This window comes from Pteropus medius, unplaced genomic scaffold (assembly GCF_902729225.1).
Source record: "Pteropus medius unplaced genomic scaffold, Ma_sr-lr_union100, whole genome shotgun sequence".
NCBI classification, from domain to species: domain Eukaryota; kingdom Metazoa; phylum Chordata; class Mammalia; order Chiroptera; family Pteropodidae; genus Pteropus; species Pteropus medius.
The window spans coordinates 14,394-30,592 of NW_024350630.1; the positions used below are offsets into that span (position 1 = coordinate 14,394).

The following is a 16,199-nucleotide window of genomic DNA, read 5'->3' on the forward strand; positions in this document are numbered from 1 at the left end:
GTCTATAAAAATACTACTTGTCAATACCATTTAAGTGTTCTCAAAACACTTAACACGTTTTGATCATTTATACTAACTATTAAGCTGAAGACTCCTTTATGCAGAGCTGATTCTTCAAAGATATATCCCCCAGTGTGGGCACACAATATCCACTCAAAAAATATTACTGAATAACTTTCATGGTCTACTATATGCTATTCATTTCAACACAAATTATGTATAAATATCTATACTCAACAGTTTTCTTTCAATGTCAAAATGATATGTAATTTAAAAATAAAGTTCTTAAAATCATAAAATATTAATCCACGGAGATATTTTTAATTATAATCCCCATTTTAAAACTGCTAAAGTGAACTGGCACATTATGGCTATGCCTATTTATTCACTAGATTCCAGATCTACCCATCTACTTTAAAGATCACCTTTATCTACTTCTTTTGAACCAAACCTCCAAACCATAACTGCAACATAAACACTTACATTAAATAATAAATTAACAAAAGCCACAATAAGTTACTATATTACTTCCATTTAACAAATCATTTGTTATTACTGTTATAAAGTTTTATAATTTAATAGCCATGAATCAATCTCTGGTTTGAGTCAGTTTTTGTTACTGTTGTTTCTAACATTAATTGGTGCTAATCCACTTTGCCTTAAACAATTATTCATAAAAGGAGCTTACTGCCATTCGCTCAGCTGTCAGCCACTCTTCCTCTTCAGGATTACCATGCCGATGAGTGTAATATGACACATTAGATATCACCTTGTTAATTTCATTCAAGGCATTCATTTTTCCATTAAAAGAGGAAATTTGCAACAATCTATAAAAAAAATTTGGATTAAGTAACATTATAAGAAGTTAAGCAAATAATTATTTAAAGAGGTAAATATCTTACCTGAGTATCATTTTCAACCTAAAAATTTCTAAATTTTTTATCGTTTCTTCTTGTCCTGAAATCCTTGAAGCTAAATTCTTCAGAGATTTAATAATCATTGAAAGGGCATCATTTTTGGTTTCATTCTTTGCTTCTTTTTTCAGTTCTTCATCAGTTAAATTTTCTAAAAACTGTGGAACTATTTCTATAATTGGAATAAAGTATTTTTTCACTGTATGTTGACTGAGAAACTCATAGCATTGTCCAAATGGCCTGAAATCAAGAAAAAACAAAATTTCTGTAACATCCAATATTTTCTCCAGGACTAAACTCTCAAACTACCTTCAGTAATTAAAAAAAAAAAAAAAAAAATCAAGTTATTGCTTTAGAAGAGAAAGCAAGCAGACTAGAAAACAAAAATTCAATAATTTTTAAGGCAACAAGTTTTATACTAAATTGAATATTAATTTTAAAATATAACTTACTTAATAAGGGCTGCAATAATTTGAACATTTAATGCTGATCCATTAATAAAACGGTCATGCAAAATCTGGAACCCATTTAATATGCCAAATTTATTGATGAGATCCACTAGCCAACCCTGCAAGATAAGTAATGAATCAGTTTTTTCCTTTAAAGAGTGAACAAAGTTACTATCTAAAATATATGTTTAAAAAAAGTCATAAATAACAAGTTCAAATACTATAATTACATGAAATTATCTTTTAAAAGTACACAAAACATTTTTATTATACAGTCATATATATATTTATTGAGACTGAAAATTTTTTCCTATTGTATTTTTCTCTGTATCCCTTGAGCCAAAAGCAGCCAGCTTACAATTACAGAGTAGGACACAGAGGCACAGTTGGTATCTGCTCCTATCTCATATCTGATGAATAGGATTTAGCCAACAGTTTCATAGGTAAAAATACTAATTTTTGTAGCATGTAAAATAAAGTTCTATAAATACAAATAACAAATGCACATGCATTAAGTACAGAAGTAAAACTTTTAAAAAAATTTTCCTAAATGCCATGTTTTAGGAGAAAATGAACCAAAATGAAGGAAAGAGAGTCCTTTTTACCATCAATTCTAAGTAGAAATAATTTCTACATGTATAAACAAAAAAATTTTAAAACATAAGAAAAAAAATACTAAATAACAGGGAACTTTTATGAGAATATAGTGGTATATCTAATTCTAGGTTGAATATGATGAAAATCTAAATAAATTTTCACCTCAATAAATCAATTATTTTGTGAATGAATTTACTATAGCACTTCCCTTTTTATTTAGTTTGTCACAGAAATTGACATCAGCAAAATATCAGATTACATTCAAAAGTCTGTTCTTATTAAATATCTTTTAAGGAAAATGCGAATATCCAAAATTTATACTAACCAAGTAAATAAATGTTCAATCATAATCACATTCAAAGATTTAAGCAATCTCACAATGTTTTTACTGACCCATGCCTACTCCTTCCCCAGAGGAGAAAAGTTTAGAGAAAGCAAATGGTTTGATCCTCAATTCCCTTACATAAACTGAAGAGAGCACAGAGAATAGATTTGCAATATTTTAATGGCTGCAGGCTGAGACTGGTTTGCCTATCTTGAAGTTAAAACCACCATTTTTTGCTTAGACCTCAGGATAAGGAAAACCACAGGAAGAAGAAGGCATAGTTCATGAAAACCACAAAGTGATTTGAGACTACAAGTCTGAGAGGTAAAATGAAAAAAAAAGAAAGACAGACAACAAGAAAAATTAAAGAAAAGTGAAGTGTCTAAAGTACTTATGGGACACCCTCAAGTGTTAAAATATATATTATGGAAGTTCCAAAAGGAGAAAAGAGAAAAAAGGGCAGAGAGCTTTGAAAGAAATAATGTCCTCTAACACCCGAAATCTGAGGAAACACAATAAGTTCGATGACTCTAAGGAGAATAAACCCAAAGGGACTCGCACTAAGAAACATTATCAATTTCTCTGCTATCCAGAAGTAAAGCGTCCCTGGCATAGAGTAAGAGTAACCTCCACTTTCTGAATTTCGCATTACAGCGACTCTAATTCTACGTGTAAGACCTACATTATTACCTGTTTCTGCTAACCAAAAGAAATTTAAAGAGAGTTTTTGCTTTTACAGAAAAAGCTGTTACTGTACTAATGTAGGTCTTTTTTAAAAGTGAAATATAAAGCAAATTCTCAGAATGAAGATACTAAGATAATCAAATTGTCTGAAGCCAAAGGTAAGAAATCTTCAAAGCATAAACAGAGAAATGACTCTGAACATATAAGAGATCCTCAGTAAACTCAGCTGATTTCTCAGTAGAAACCCTGTAGTCCAGAGGAACGCTGTATAAAGTGCTGAAAGGCAATGTTATATGAGATTTCTAAATCCTGAAGTTTTTCAAAAATGGGGAAAAAAATAGGGCATTCTCAGACAAAGCTAATAAGGAAGCCTATTACAGTAGACCTATCCTATAAAAAATGCTAAACGAAGTCTCTCAAGTTGAAACACAGGATGCTTAATAGAATGCAATGCTGTACAAAATCTAAAAAAGACTTAAAGGTAAAAAAAAAAAGATAAATATGGAACTACTATTAAGTGTAATTTTAGCATCTGACTTCACTTTTTATTCTTCTACAGTGTTTGAAAGGCAAAAATATGAATAAAAATTATAAATCTGTTAACAGATACAAAGATATATTTGTAACATCAGCAACTTAAATCAGAAGATGTTGAAACTAAAAGGAGTGCAACTGAATTTGAGCTGGTATCAGTTTAAAACAGACTGTTAACTTTAAGATGTTACATTTAACTCCCATGGTAACCAGAGAGAACGCATCTGTAGTTTAACACAAAAGAAAATGCAGAGGAAATGAAAATATGTCAGTCCAAAGAAATCAACTGAATTAATGGAAGTCAGCGAAAGGAAATGATGCACAAAAAAATTATCACATATACAGAAAACAACAAAATGGAAACAGTAAATCCTTATCAGTAATAACACCGATTATAAATGAATTAAACTCTCTAATCAAAAAACAAAGATCAGCAGAATGGATTAAAAAAGTAGATCTAATGAAATACTGGCCTTAGGAGGGTCATTTTAGATCTGAGGAAACAGTTTAGAAATGAAAGGACAAAAATAGTAATTGAGAATAGAAATGGGTATACTAATATCACATTTTAACTCAAAACTGTCACAGGAGATGAAGAAGGACATTATGTAATAATAATAGGATCTATTCACCAAGAAAATATAGCAATTATAAATATCTCTGCACCAAACCTGAAAGTTCCTAAGTATATGAAGCAACTACAAACATATTTTGGAGGTAAAATATAGTTCGACAATACAAGTCTGAGACTTTGATACCATATTTTCATAAATAAATAAAACCAACGATCAGTTTTAAAAAAAAAAAAGCAGTTTTATAAAATACTACCAAACATTCCAACCTTTGAGACATATGCAGAATACAAGAGTACACACATATCTAACAGGAGTACATATTTTTCTTAAGTGTGCATAGAACATTCTACACGAAGAAATCTTTTTAAAAGACTGATATCATAAAAAACATCTTTTCAGGTCACAACGGAATGGAACTAGAAATCAATAATAGCAGAAAACCTGAAAAACCAACAAAAATGTAGAACAATATATTCTAAAACAATCAATTGATCAAAGATGGAATCAGTACTAAAAGGAAGAGCATTTTAAGATAGAAATCTCAAGTCAACAATCTAACTTTATACCTTAAGGAAGCAGAAAAAGAATATCAAACTAAATTCAAAACTAGCAGAAGGAAGAAAGATATTAGATCAGAGATAAACAAAACAGAGAACAGAAAAAGAACAGAGTGTCAGGGAGGGGCACAAAAAATCAACAAACCCAAGGCCTGTTTCTTGAAAAAGGGACAATGGACAAGGAAAAAAGACTCAACTAGAATCAGAAATGAAAGAGAACATAACTATAAGACTTAACAAGAATAAAGATTATTTAAAAGTACTATGAATACATGTTTTTCAATAAATCATATAACCTAGATGGAATGTACAAATTTCAGAACATCTGACTTATAGTACACAACTGACTTAGGAAGAAACAGAAAATGTGAATAGGTCTATAATTACTAAAAAGATTGAATCGATAATCAAAAACCCCCAAACAAAGAAAAATCAAAGACCAGATGGCTTCACTGGAGAATTCTACCAAACATTCAAAGAATATCAAACTCCTCAAACTTTTCCAAAAAACTTAAAGAGGAGGGAACATATCTAAATTAAAACTCTATAGCCACCATAACTCTGGTACCAAAGTCAGACAAACACTGTAAAAAAAAAACTACTGCCATTGATGGAATACTAATGCAAAAAAATTTTGAACAATATACTAGCAACCGGAATTATCAGAAAATTAAATATATTAAACACACAAAAAACAAAAAAATACAGTCTCAATTGATGCAGAAAAAGGATTAGACATATTTCAACACCATGTCATGACAAAAACACTCAACAAGCTGAGAAAGGAACTACCTCAACAAAAGGTCACATATAAAAAATCCACAGCAAACATCAGAATTCACTGGTGAAATACTGAAAGCTTTTCCTCCAAGATCAGGTTCAAGACAAGGATGCATGCTTTCAACAAATCTAGTCAACACAGTATCTAAGTCCTAGCCATGAAAATTAAGCAAGAAAAGAAATGAGGCATCTAAATTGGTAAAACAGGAAAACTGGCTCTAAATGCAGACATTTCACATTATAAGAATTGTATAGTTTTTGTTATTGTGTGTTCTTGTGTGTGTATTAAAGCTTTGTTCTGCCTTTGTTTCTATTGCTGGTAAGTTTTTTCCATGTGTTTATAGATTAATTCAAATGAATATAAGCAAACAGGCTCTGAGACATACAAAAGCCATTAAAGTGATGTTGAAGCCACTGAGACATTAGAATGAACGTAAGGAAAAGAGCCTTCTACATAACTTGATCTGCTAGTTAAGTGCTTTTAGCTGTTTTTCTTAGCTATGTAGATGTATAATTTTCTGCTGCTAAATATACAGAGACGTGCAAACAGTACAGTTGATGCTCATTATTTATAGTAATTATATTCTCTAAACTGATGTAGCAAAACAATGAATCACTACTACAAGAAACAATATACGGTTAGTTTCCAATGATTATGCTCATCAACTAATCAATATACAATTAGCTTTGTTTAGGTATGAATTATAGTGCTGCTGGCTATGAGTTCAATGTTACTGCATCTATAATACATAGTAAATACTATGTCTTTAAACAGAAACCCATAAAGCAAAGTTATATACAGATCATTATGTTAAAGGGAGATTCATGTCACTTAAGATTTGTGAAAAACACAATAATTTTAGTATTTAACTTGAAAATAACAAACTAACATACTTTTGGTGATCGAGGATCCAAAGAACGAGCAAATAGTTCATCTTCAGGCAACTGAGCACTTGTTGAAACTGATTCACATGGGCGTGTCCCATTGTATATATGGAATTTGCAATGAGGATTTAAGGCCATTGCAAGAAGTTCTAGAAGTGGAAACCAGTCTTGGGACAACTTGGCCACACAAAGCTCCACTAGGCGATGAGTATTGTTAATAATACACCTCTATTATAAGAGGAATAGGAGAGAGAGATGAGGACAGAAAGTTGATTAGAAAGAGAAAAAATAATTTCTAATACAAACGTCCTATTCTTGATAATAAAGTCTTTTCATTTTTCTATACTGGTCATCTGAATTCTGCTTAATTTCATAAATACTGTGATCAAACTGACATATCATTAAAAATAAATTAGTATTTCACTGTACTCAACTTCAAGTTTTTAAGGGTTACAAATGAAGTACCCTAGGTTGTCTATTTCTGCTCTATGTCCAGATACAAGTGAATCACTATTTTCTTTCTTTTAAATTTGTAATTTAAAGGTAATAATTCCAAAAATCTAAACATCTGAAATCATGCCAATTACCGAGGATGGGAAATGTAATATAAGCCTAATCTAAAAGTCATAGATTGTTTCCAAAGTTGTCTACTTCTACAGCTAAATTCCATTTCCATCAGAAAATATTAGGGCTTACACATATATATATACCACAGTCATTTGCGGGAAATGTCCAACTGATATTTTCTAGGCTGAAGTTCACAATAAGTATATGTTTGTGTCATACCTTTTGGTTAATTCCATTTTGTAAATAAGGACCAGAAGTTTGGAATATTCAAAGATTCTCATAAGACACAACTGTTTTTTACTTTCATAATTTCTGGAATATGAAGGCATCTTAGAAACAACGGTTGTTTACATTGTTTTTGTCCTAGACTGAAGGTATTTCCTGACAGTAGTAGCTATTTCGTGCTGCCAGACACTTGAAGACACTACCAATCTGAGAACACTTTAACTTGTTTGACATTTTTGTTATCAAAACTGCAGTTTTAATTCATATCACAAACTGTGGGAGTGCTGGTTCCTAATTCAAAAAATGTTTCTTCTCTAACAGCTGACAAGGTTAGAGCTTCCGCGTTTCCTTGCATGTTATTCCTACAGTGTGAGTTTATTTATCATCTACATTTGCACTGAAATTACACCTTTTGGTGTCCCAGCTACAGTGGGAGTCCTCTATTATATTCCCTATCTTGGATATCCCTATCTTGGATATTTTTCTTTCTTAATGGCATGTAGTATAGTGGACTCATAATAAACAACACATCTTGTATAAGGTCACAGGCACTTGGGATTCCAAGTGAAAGATTAAACCAATGTTTTATAACTCAAAACACTATTCTAAAAAACTATTCTAAAAAACCTTCAATAGTATCAACTACTATCAGCAGACTTGATGTGTTATTCACATAATGCTGGGCAGAGAAAAACCCAGAGAGATCACCATGTCAATTTGAGTCTTCAAAATAAATTACAAGACTCACATGAATTTCAAACTTCCAGCCACTCACTGCCTCATCCATAAGAATTTTAGTGAAGGATATTGTTAACCCATCTCGATAAAAACGCTGACATGCTTCACTTTTAACATCAAGACCTAAGAAAAAATGAAAAGATTAAAGAAAACATTTCTCTGGTCAATTAAATTATATCATTAAAGACAACAAATTGTTATAAACTATTATAGTTTCTGACTCAAATAATATTGAAACTTTTTGACACAAGATATGACATTATAAGGTTAAAAAGTAACTTATTTACACTGCAAACATGAGGAATTCAGTAAAAAGAAATGCTATAGTTAATGATTTTTGGAAATACTATTGTATAAACTGCATCAAACCAATAATAATATGCTTTGAAATGATATTGGACTTTAAAAGACAGATTACTGAGTATACAGGAAATCAAACCACTTCATAGTATTTTATTTACTGAAAAGTTTAAAACTTCAAAAAAGTAACTTTTAAAATTTCATTTGGTTGTAAATCATCCATTTCTTGCCAAATTTAAAAGACAGAATGCTCTTTTCTTCCTAATAAATTACTTCTTTCACTTATTGGCATCTAAGCATTTTACTTCTTTTAAATTCCATATGATCTAACAAAATCAATTGTTTCCTGTGCCTTCATCCAAAAAGAAAACATTAACTATTCATAAAAACTCAAGATGTGTTAAATTTGCACAATGCAGTAAACAGTAAATCTGGTTTTTGATTATATACTTAGTGGTATATCATTTAAACCCAGAACCTTCCTTAAAAAAATTTAAAACTGCCTCAGGGTAACCATGCCCTTCCCCCGCCCACCCACCCCCACCGCCAAATGAATGGGAAAAGCCCCTGCAAATGATATACATCCACTGGATGGCAATGCTATTAAATAAAGTAGCATTTTCAATTTTTGTTCATCTTCTACCAGGAGGACTAGAACATGCCTAGTACATAATTTCTTCAATTAATGAATAAATGCACAAACAAAAAGAATTCTGATTATTAAAAAATATTTGTTATTGGTAAAATACTTTCATAATCATTAGATTGTTAGTAAGATTAAAAATAAAATACAACAAAATATTCTTTAAGTGACAGTAGGATAACTGTTATTTAAATGAAATTATCCTTGCCAGTCAGACAGACTTAGCAACAGGCAGAATTCACAAAACACGAAAGATGTAAAAACACTACCTAATGACATGAGCACTTAAATAAATCTTGAAATACTGCATTTCAAATTCTTATTGAATGCTCCTGAAAATAAAATGCTATTTACACTTTAGTTCAGCTTTTAAGGCCTTGACAAGATAGAGAATGTTATTACATAAATTAGTCATTTATGAAGAATTCTGTTAATGTTAGAACAAATTCATCGAAAACAATCAATTCCAATATAAAATTTTTACTTCTGGCCAACAATGAAAACACCAGATTTTCTTTTATGGATCTTTTAAAAAGAGAAAAATGACATAATTTTTCAAGACATTTCTCTTTTCCAGAGAAAACCTGTGTCTTAAAATGTCAAACATGCAATCCTGACAGTTTGTCATGAAAACATTATTAATGAAATGGCAATTTTCATTAAAAAAAAAAATAGAGCTTCTGTTAGCATATCCTTTGATTCACTGGCTTTTCAGTAAATTGTTCAAATGGCAAGTTTGAATAATTTTTACTGAAGTTATTTAAAAATTAATGTATTGCTCAATTATAAATGACTTAAATGCAAAAAAGTAAACATATATCTGACATCATATTGCCACACAGTATTGTGAAGTATGCTTTAATGTATACTATTTTAATAACAGATTATTTTAAATTTGACTCTCGAAATTATCTTTTGAATAACACCTTTAAAATATTATAAAACAACAGATCCAGTCCTTAGAAATATGAATATCATATAAAATTCTGCATAAAATTTTAAAGAATTCAGATGTCTTTAAAGATTTCTCTAACGTTTCTATGAACTTTTACTCTAGGTATACATAAGCCCTACCAGAAAATTTAGTGATACAGTGTATGCTAAGAAAATTTAACAATTTCATAATGGAGAAAAAGAGCAAAGCCAACAAGAACAATGGGGAAGTATACATAGTGGCATACATTATCGTAAACGGAATAACATATAAACTCACCTTTTTTACTAAGATCAATAGCAGCTTCTAAAAGCACTTCTAATTCCCCTTTTGGCAAAACTGGAACTACCCAACGAGGTCTAAAAATAATTATGAAATAAAAAGACGATACACTGAGTACAAATCAAATGTTATAAATTACCTGCTATGATTACTTTAACAATGAAAATGAAAAAAACCTCGACTACGTTATAAATTCACCATTAAACTGAACAAAAGAAGTTGACAACCTTTTCCTTTTGATCTTCACAAAGGCAGAAGAAACAAATATCTGATTTCCAATTCAATTCGCATCAACGGGACATTTGTCATTTTTTCCCTGAAGATTACAAGAGTCTCCAACTCTTTATACCACTGTAAGTGTATTGTTATATCAAAAACTGATACAGAGGCTACCATATCCAGCTAGTATTTCCCCCAATATCTTAAAAGCTCAATCATGTAGGAATATTCTCTACTGACCCACTACTTCCTAGAAAGAACTTTCTATCATCTGCCCCTCAACCCTTTTCAAAGAGACAGCTTTCCAAATTCTCCTATTTTGATAAAAGATACCTATTACAAATAATCTGTTAGATGTAAACAGACACTTTTTTATTTTTAGTTCCACAAAAAGCAGCTTTTTAAATTTCCTCTGCCACTAAGGATTTATAATGATTTAGATCTCCAGTTCTAATTAGAAGTGCACTGTAATAAAAATCAACTACCATAAAAATTAGATAAGCAATACAATCTCTTGCACTGTTTCTATTACAACAATATAGACAGCTTAGAGAGAAAAAAAAAAAAAGTCACCTAACACCTCTAGTAATCAATATACCAGGGAGAAATAAACTTTACAAATGCTCAAAAGGAAATTGGTACCCATACTTCCAGGCTAGAAACATACCAGCTAGGATCATATAGCATCGTTAAGTTGAAGTCTTTATTTATAGCACCATTATCTTTCAACTTTAAAAAAATCTATACAAATGTCTACCTTAAGAACAATGAGTTATAAAGAATTTGGCAATGACTAAAATGTTAAGGCTATTAAGAAATCGTTAAAATTATTGTCCACTCTATTTCTCATCTACTACCAGATGTAATACTGACAAAGTTGTTTGTTTTTTCAGTTTATCGCCTCCATGAAAAAAAATCTAAACAAATTCACCTATTGATCATGTCATCCAACTTTGCCAAGTCAGTATGCGGAAATACAGGTTCTTCAATTTCATGCAGTGGTGGGGCATCACCTTGACCTTGTTCATCTGGAGGAGTTGCTGGGGAATTCTCATTGGAGGAATCAGGTGATGAGGTCTTAAAAATTAAATATGAAAGACTTAAATTTTTATTATACATGTACATGTAGCAATTCAGATATACTAACAAAGATTAAATGAAAATATTACATGTTTTTAAATGTCCATGTATATCTACATTTAATAAAATTGGGATCATTCTGCTTATCTTTTATCACCCTGAGCTTTTTTCTGCATGATTAAGAATATTTTAAAATTAATTAATGGCTACATAATACTAAATGAATTAACCTGGTTAAAATTAGAGAATAGTTTTTATAATGTTTACAGTAAATAAAACAGTTGTATTCAACCATCTTAATTATAAGTTTTTATGCAAAAAGTAGGAAAATGACAGTGTAACCTCTGAGGATATGCCATAAAAGTCATTTCTTCTTTTTCCTTAAAGCAATCTTTCTGAGAAAAGTTCAGTGCCATATCTTGAAGACACTTACACAACCCTATGAAGAGGCTCATGTGGTGAGGAACTGAATCCTCCAGCCATAAGCCATGTCACTGAGCCATTGCAGAAGTGAATTCCCCAACCTCAATCAAGTCATCATATAACTACAGCTAATATGGAAACCACAATTACAAAAGAGATACTGAGTGAGAACCATTCAACTAAGCCATTCCCAAATTTTTAATGTGTGGCATTGAAATAATGGATATTTTGTTGTTTACATTACAACAACAAAAAATATCTTGAAGCATTAAGCATAAGCATTTTAAAATGTGTAACTAAACAGTATAATGAGAAAAAGAAAAAAAGAAACTGAATATTTTGAGGGCAAAAGATAAAACAAAAAGCAAGAGGATACACAAAATCCAAAATATATCAGTATTTGAATTTAAAAAAGGATTAAAAATACCAGTAAAAGACAAAAACACAAAACATGGTCATTGACTACATAAAATATTCTTAAATATAAGAATACAAAAAAGAAAAAAGTAAAATAATAAAAGAGACTTTTGGTTTTCAGTGCAGCATGTAAGGAGTTTGGAAGTTATCATTCCTTCTTAACAAGTAAAAGGCTGAATTAGCTGAAAATCAACTCTTCTCAGATTTGATCTGCCACAGGGCAAATTACTGCCCACAAAATCAGAAGACAGGAGAACACAGAATCAAAAACTACCAGAGTGGAAACAGTATTGAGAAAAGAAAATATTAGAGATTAATTGCTGGAAGCTGGGTATGGAAAGTCTAAAAGTTAAAAACTCTAGGTGATCTATCCTTAAGGAACTCACAGAACTATTTTTATAAATCCTATTAAGTTCTCACAGTGAAGATCAAAGAAAAATCCACTTTGTTTCCATGGAGAGGTAATGCAAGCAGCAATTCTGAAATACTCCAGAGCATTCTGTTCTTAACTGAGACTATTCTGAAGCTGTATTATCAGAGCCTGTTTTACTAGGTTTTTATCAGAGCCCAATCAAACTAAGAGAAAGAAAATACCAAATTCTAGCCTGCGACAGCCTTCCATGTGGGGGCAATAGAAATACCCAAGTCCTGCTATTTCTAGTCATCCTGTCTCTCTTCATCAACACAATACTAAAAGTATACTTACAGCAGTTTCTTTACCCAGTACATAAAAAACAAGTATCAACAAAAAATTACAAGGCATACCAAAAGATAATGAACGCAGTTTAAAGGGACAGAGCGAGGATCAAATTCAGTTATGGAAATATGCTGGAATTATCAAACTAAGAATTTAAAATAACTACAATAAATATGCTAAGGATTCTTAAAAAAAAAGTACAGACAATAAACAAATGGGTAATTCTAAGGAAAAAAATGCCAGAGATGAAAAACACTTTAACAGTAAGGAAAAATGCCTTTGATGGGCTATTAGTAGGCTTAACACAGCTGAAGAAAGAAACATATCAAGCGAAACTTCCAACACTGAAAAGCAAAGAGAAACAAGATTAAAAACAAAAACAAAACACATCCAACTCCCGTCAAAATCCAGGGGTCTGCAACTGTTAGACAACTGCAAAAGGTGTAACATGCATGAGAATACCACAATGCAAAGAAAAAAAGGAAGAAACAAGAAATATTTAAAATGATGAGTGAGAATTTCCCCTAAATTAATGTCAGACATCAAAGCACAGAAACCAGGAAGCTCAGAGAGAGAACACTGAGCAGGATAAATGCCAGAAAATAAATGGTAATGGAAAAATCTTGAAAGAAGCCACAAGAAAGATACGTCATCTCCAGAGTAGCAAGGATAAGAGTTACTTCAGACTTTTTTTTTTTTTTTTTTACACCTACAGCACCTGGTCTTATTTCTAGGTGGTCTCCATCCAAGTACCAACCAGGCCCCAACTCTGCTGAGCTTCCAAGATCAGATGGGATTGGGCATTTATTTAGGGTAGCATGGCTGTAGAGTACTTTTGGAAAGAAGGGAGTGGGGAGAGGGGAGGGAGGGAAAATGGGGGTGATGTTTAAAGAGAGAAAACCACAAATAAAGAATTCTCAGTTCTCCATCCTTCAAAATTACTCTTCACAGTGAAAGAGAAATGTCTCAGACAAAAATTTAGGGAATTAACTGCAAGTAGATCTACCTTTCAAAAAATGTTAAGTCTTCAAAGAGAAGGAAAGTGATGTAGGTCTGAAACTCAGATCTATATAAAGAAAGAAAAGCATTAGAGGAAGAAGTGAAGATAAAATACTTTTATATTTCTTATTCTAAACTGAACTAGCAAAATAGTTTGGTCAAAATAAAGAACAATATATTCTATGATTAAAGCAATAATATAAAGACCAGAGGGAGGAGGTACGGAAATTTGTTATTATAAAGAACTTTACCCATGGAGCTGTAAAGTGTGATTTGAAAATGGATGTACCAATTACTTGTAAATGTATATATTGCAAACTCTAAGGCAACCACTATAAAAGTATAAAAAGAAAAATAAAAAGAGAAAGGGGAATCATATAAAATTCTCAAATTAAACTACAAAAAGCAGAAACAAAGTGGAAGACAAAAACAGGTACTAAGGAAAAGGGCAATGAATACCAAACAGTAAGAATAGGAAAGATATTAATCCAACTATACCAATAATCATTTTAAACATCAATGGTTTAAAATATACCAATTAAGGCTGAGTGAATCAAAAAGCAAAATTCAACTTTATGTTGCAGATGCTTAAAAGTTTGTTTAGAAATTTAAATATAAACAGAAATCTAGGTTAAAATTCAAGGGCTAGAGGAAGATACTCAAACAAACCCATACTGATAGTTATCTTTGACAAAGCAGCAAAGACAATACAATGGGGGAAAAATAGTCTTTCAACAAATGGTGCTATAAAAACTGGAAATTTACATGCAAAAAATGCATATAGAAACTATACCACACACCCTTCACAAAAATTAACTCAAAATGGATAGAAACCTAGATGTAAAACACAAAACTAGAAACCTCCCAGAAGAAAACACAGGAGAAAATCTAGATGACCCTGGATCTGATGATTATTTTAAATATACCGTCAAAGGCATGATCCATTAAAAAAAAGAATTCATAAGCTGAAATTAGCAATTTCTGCTTCATAAACGACAGGAGAAAACATTTGCAAAGTTAAGGACTGTTATCTAAAATATGGAAAGAACTCTTAGAACTCAACAAAAAGAAAAACTGACTGAAAAATGAGCAAAACAGCTGTACTGACACCTCACGAATGAGGATATAAAGATGGCAAATAAGTGTATAAAAAAATAAGTAACATTATATGCCATTAGGGAACTGCAAATTAAAACAAATCAATGAGATATCACTACACACCTGTTAGAATCGTCTAAATCCAAATCCCTGACAAACCAAATGCTGACAAAGATACGGCACAGCAGGAACACTGACATATTGCTAGTGGGGATCTAAAAAAGTACGGCCACTTTGGAAGATAGTCTGGCAATTTCTTACAAAACTAAACATACTCTTTACCTTATGATCCAACAATCACAAGCCTTCGTGTTTATCCAAATGAACCGAAAACTTACGTCCACACAAAAACCTGAGTGGGTGTTTATAGCAACTTTATCTATAATTACCAAAATTTGGAAGCATCCAAGGTATCCTTCAGGAGGCAAACAAAGAAACAAGGTATGGTACATCCAAAGCATAAAATCTTATTCCGAATTTAAAAAAAAAAAAAAAAAAAAAAGGCTATCAGGCCACGCAGAAATATAGAAAGGCTTTAACGTATATTACCAAGTGAAAGAACACAATATATAACTATATGACATTCTGGACAAAACAAAACTATAAAGGCAGGTAACAGACCAATAGCTGCCAGGGACATGGAGAGAGAGAGGAAGGAATGGGTAGAGCAGATATCAAGGCACTAAAACTATTCTATAATGCTTTAATAGTGTATCTATGCCATTAGATGCTGTGAAAACCTATAGAATATATAAAAGACTAAGTGAATTAATGTAAACTATGGAGTTTGATAATAATATGCCAATGTATTTGATTTTTCACAAACATACCAGTTGGTAGGGGAGGCTAAGTGTGTAGGGGCAGGAGAGAGATGGGAACACTGTACTTTCTGAACAATTCTGCTGTGAAATCTTAAAAGCCTATTAAAAGTAGAAAAAGTATGAGAATAATTTAAAATGGCAAAGTTCAGGGTAATTATTAAAAGACAACATTAAAAGTAGTAAGTGTTTTAAAAATACAGGATAAGAAAAAACTTCCCTAATAAACAACCACCCTCCTCCTTCCCCCAAAATGTGGTACAGTTATACAAATATGTGAGGGCAAATTTTAAGGTAGGAAGAATTGCTGGACATTAAAGAGATCTCTACATAAAGGTTAACGGATCAATCAGTAAAACCAAACCAAACCAAATCAAATATTATTTTCTGTTTGTATGCATCTTATAGGTTCAAACTAAATCTAGCTAAAATCGATAGAACAGTGAAATGGTCAAGTCC

The 16,199-nt window shown here is 31.4% G+C and overlaps 1 protein-coding gene across 1 annotated transcript in view; it reads right to left on the reverse strand.

The window, feature by feature from the left end:
• The window catches only part of LOC120584379 (probable ubiquitin carboxyl-terminal hydrolase FAF-X), a 52,935-nt gene that overhangs the window by 13,048 nt on the left and 23,688 nt on the right, over positions 1–16,199 (reverse strand). The window contains exons 4-10 of the mRNA XM_039840049.1: positions 11,140–11,285; positions 9,987–10,066; positions 7,841–7,953; positions 6,310–6,528; positions 1,367–1,482; positions 903–1,154; positions 689–827 (exon numbers count right to left, since the gene is read on the reverse strand). Coding sequence (XP_039695983.1) covers positions 689–827; positions 903–1,154; positions 1,367–1,482; positions 6,310–6,528; positions 7,841–7,953; positions 9,987–10,066; positions 11,140–11,285 — 1,065 coding nt within the window. The remainder of the gene's footprint in view (positions 1–688; positions 828–902; positions 1,155–1,366; positions 1,483–6,309; positions 6,529–7,840; positions 7,954–9,986; positions 10,067–11,139; positions 11,286–16,199) is intronic.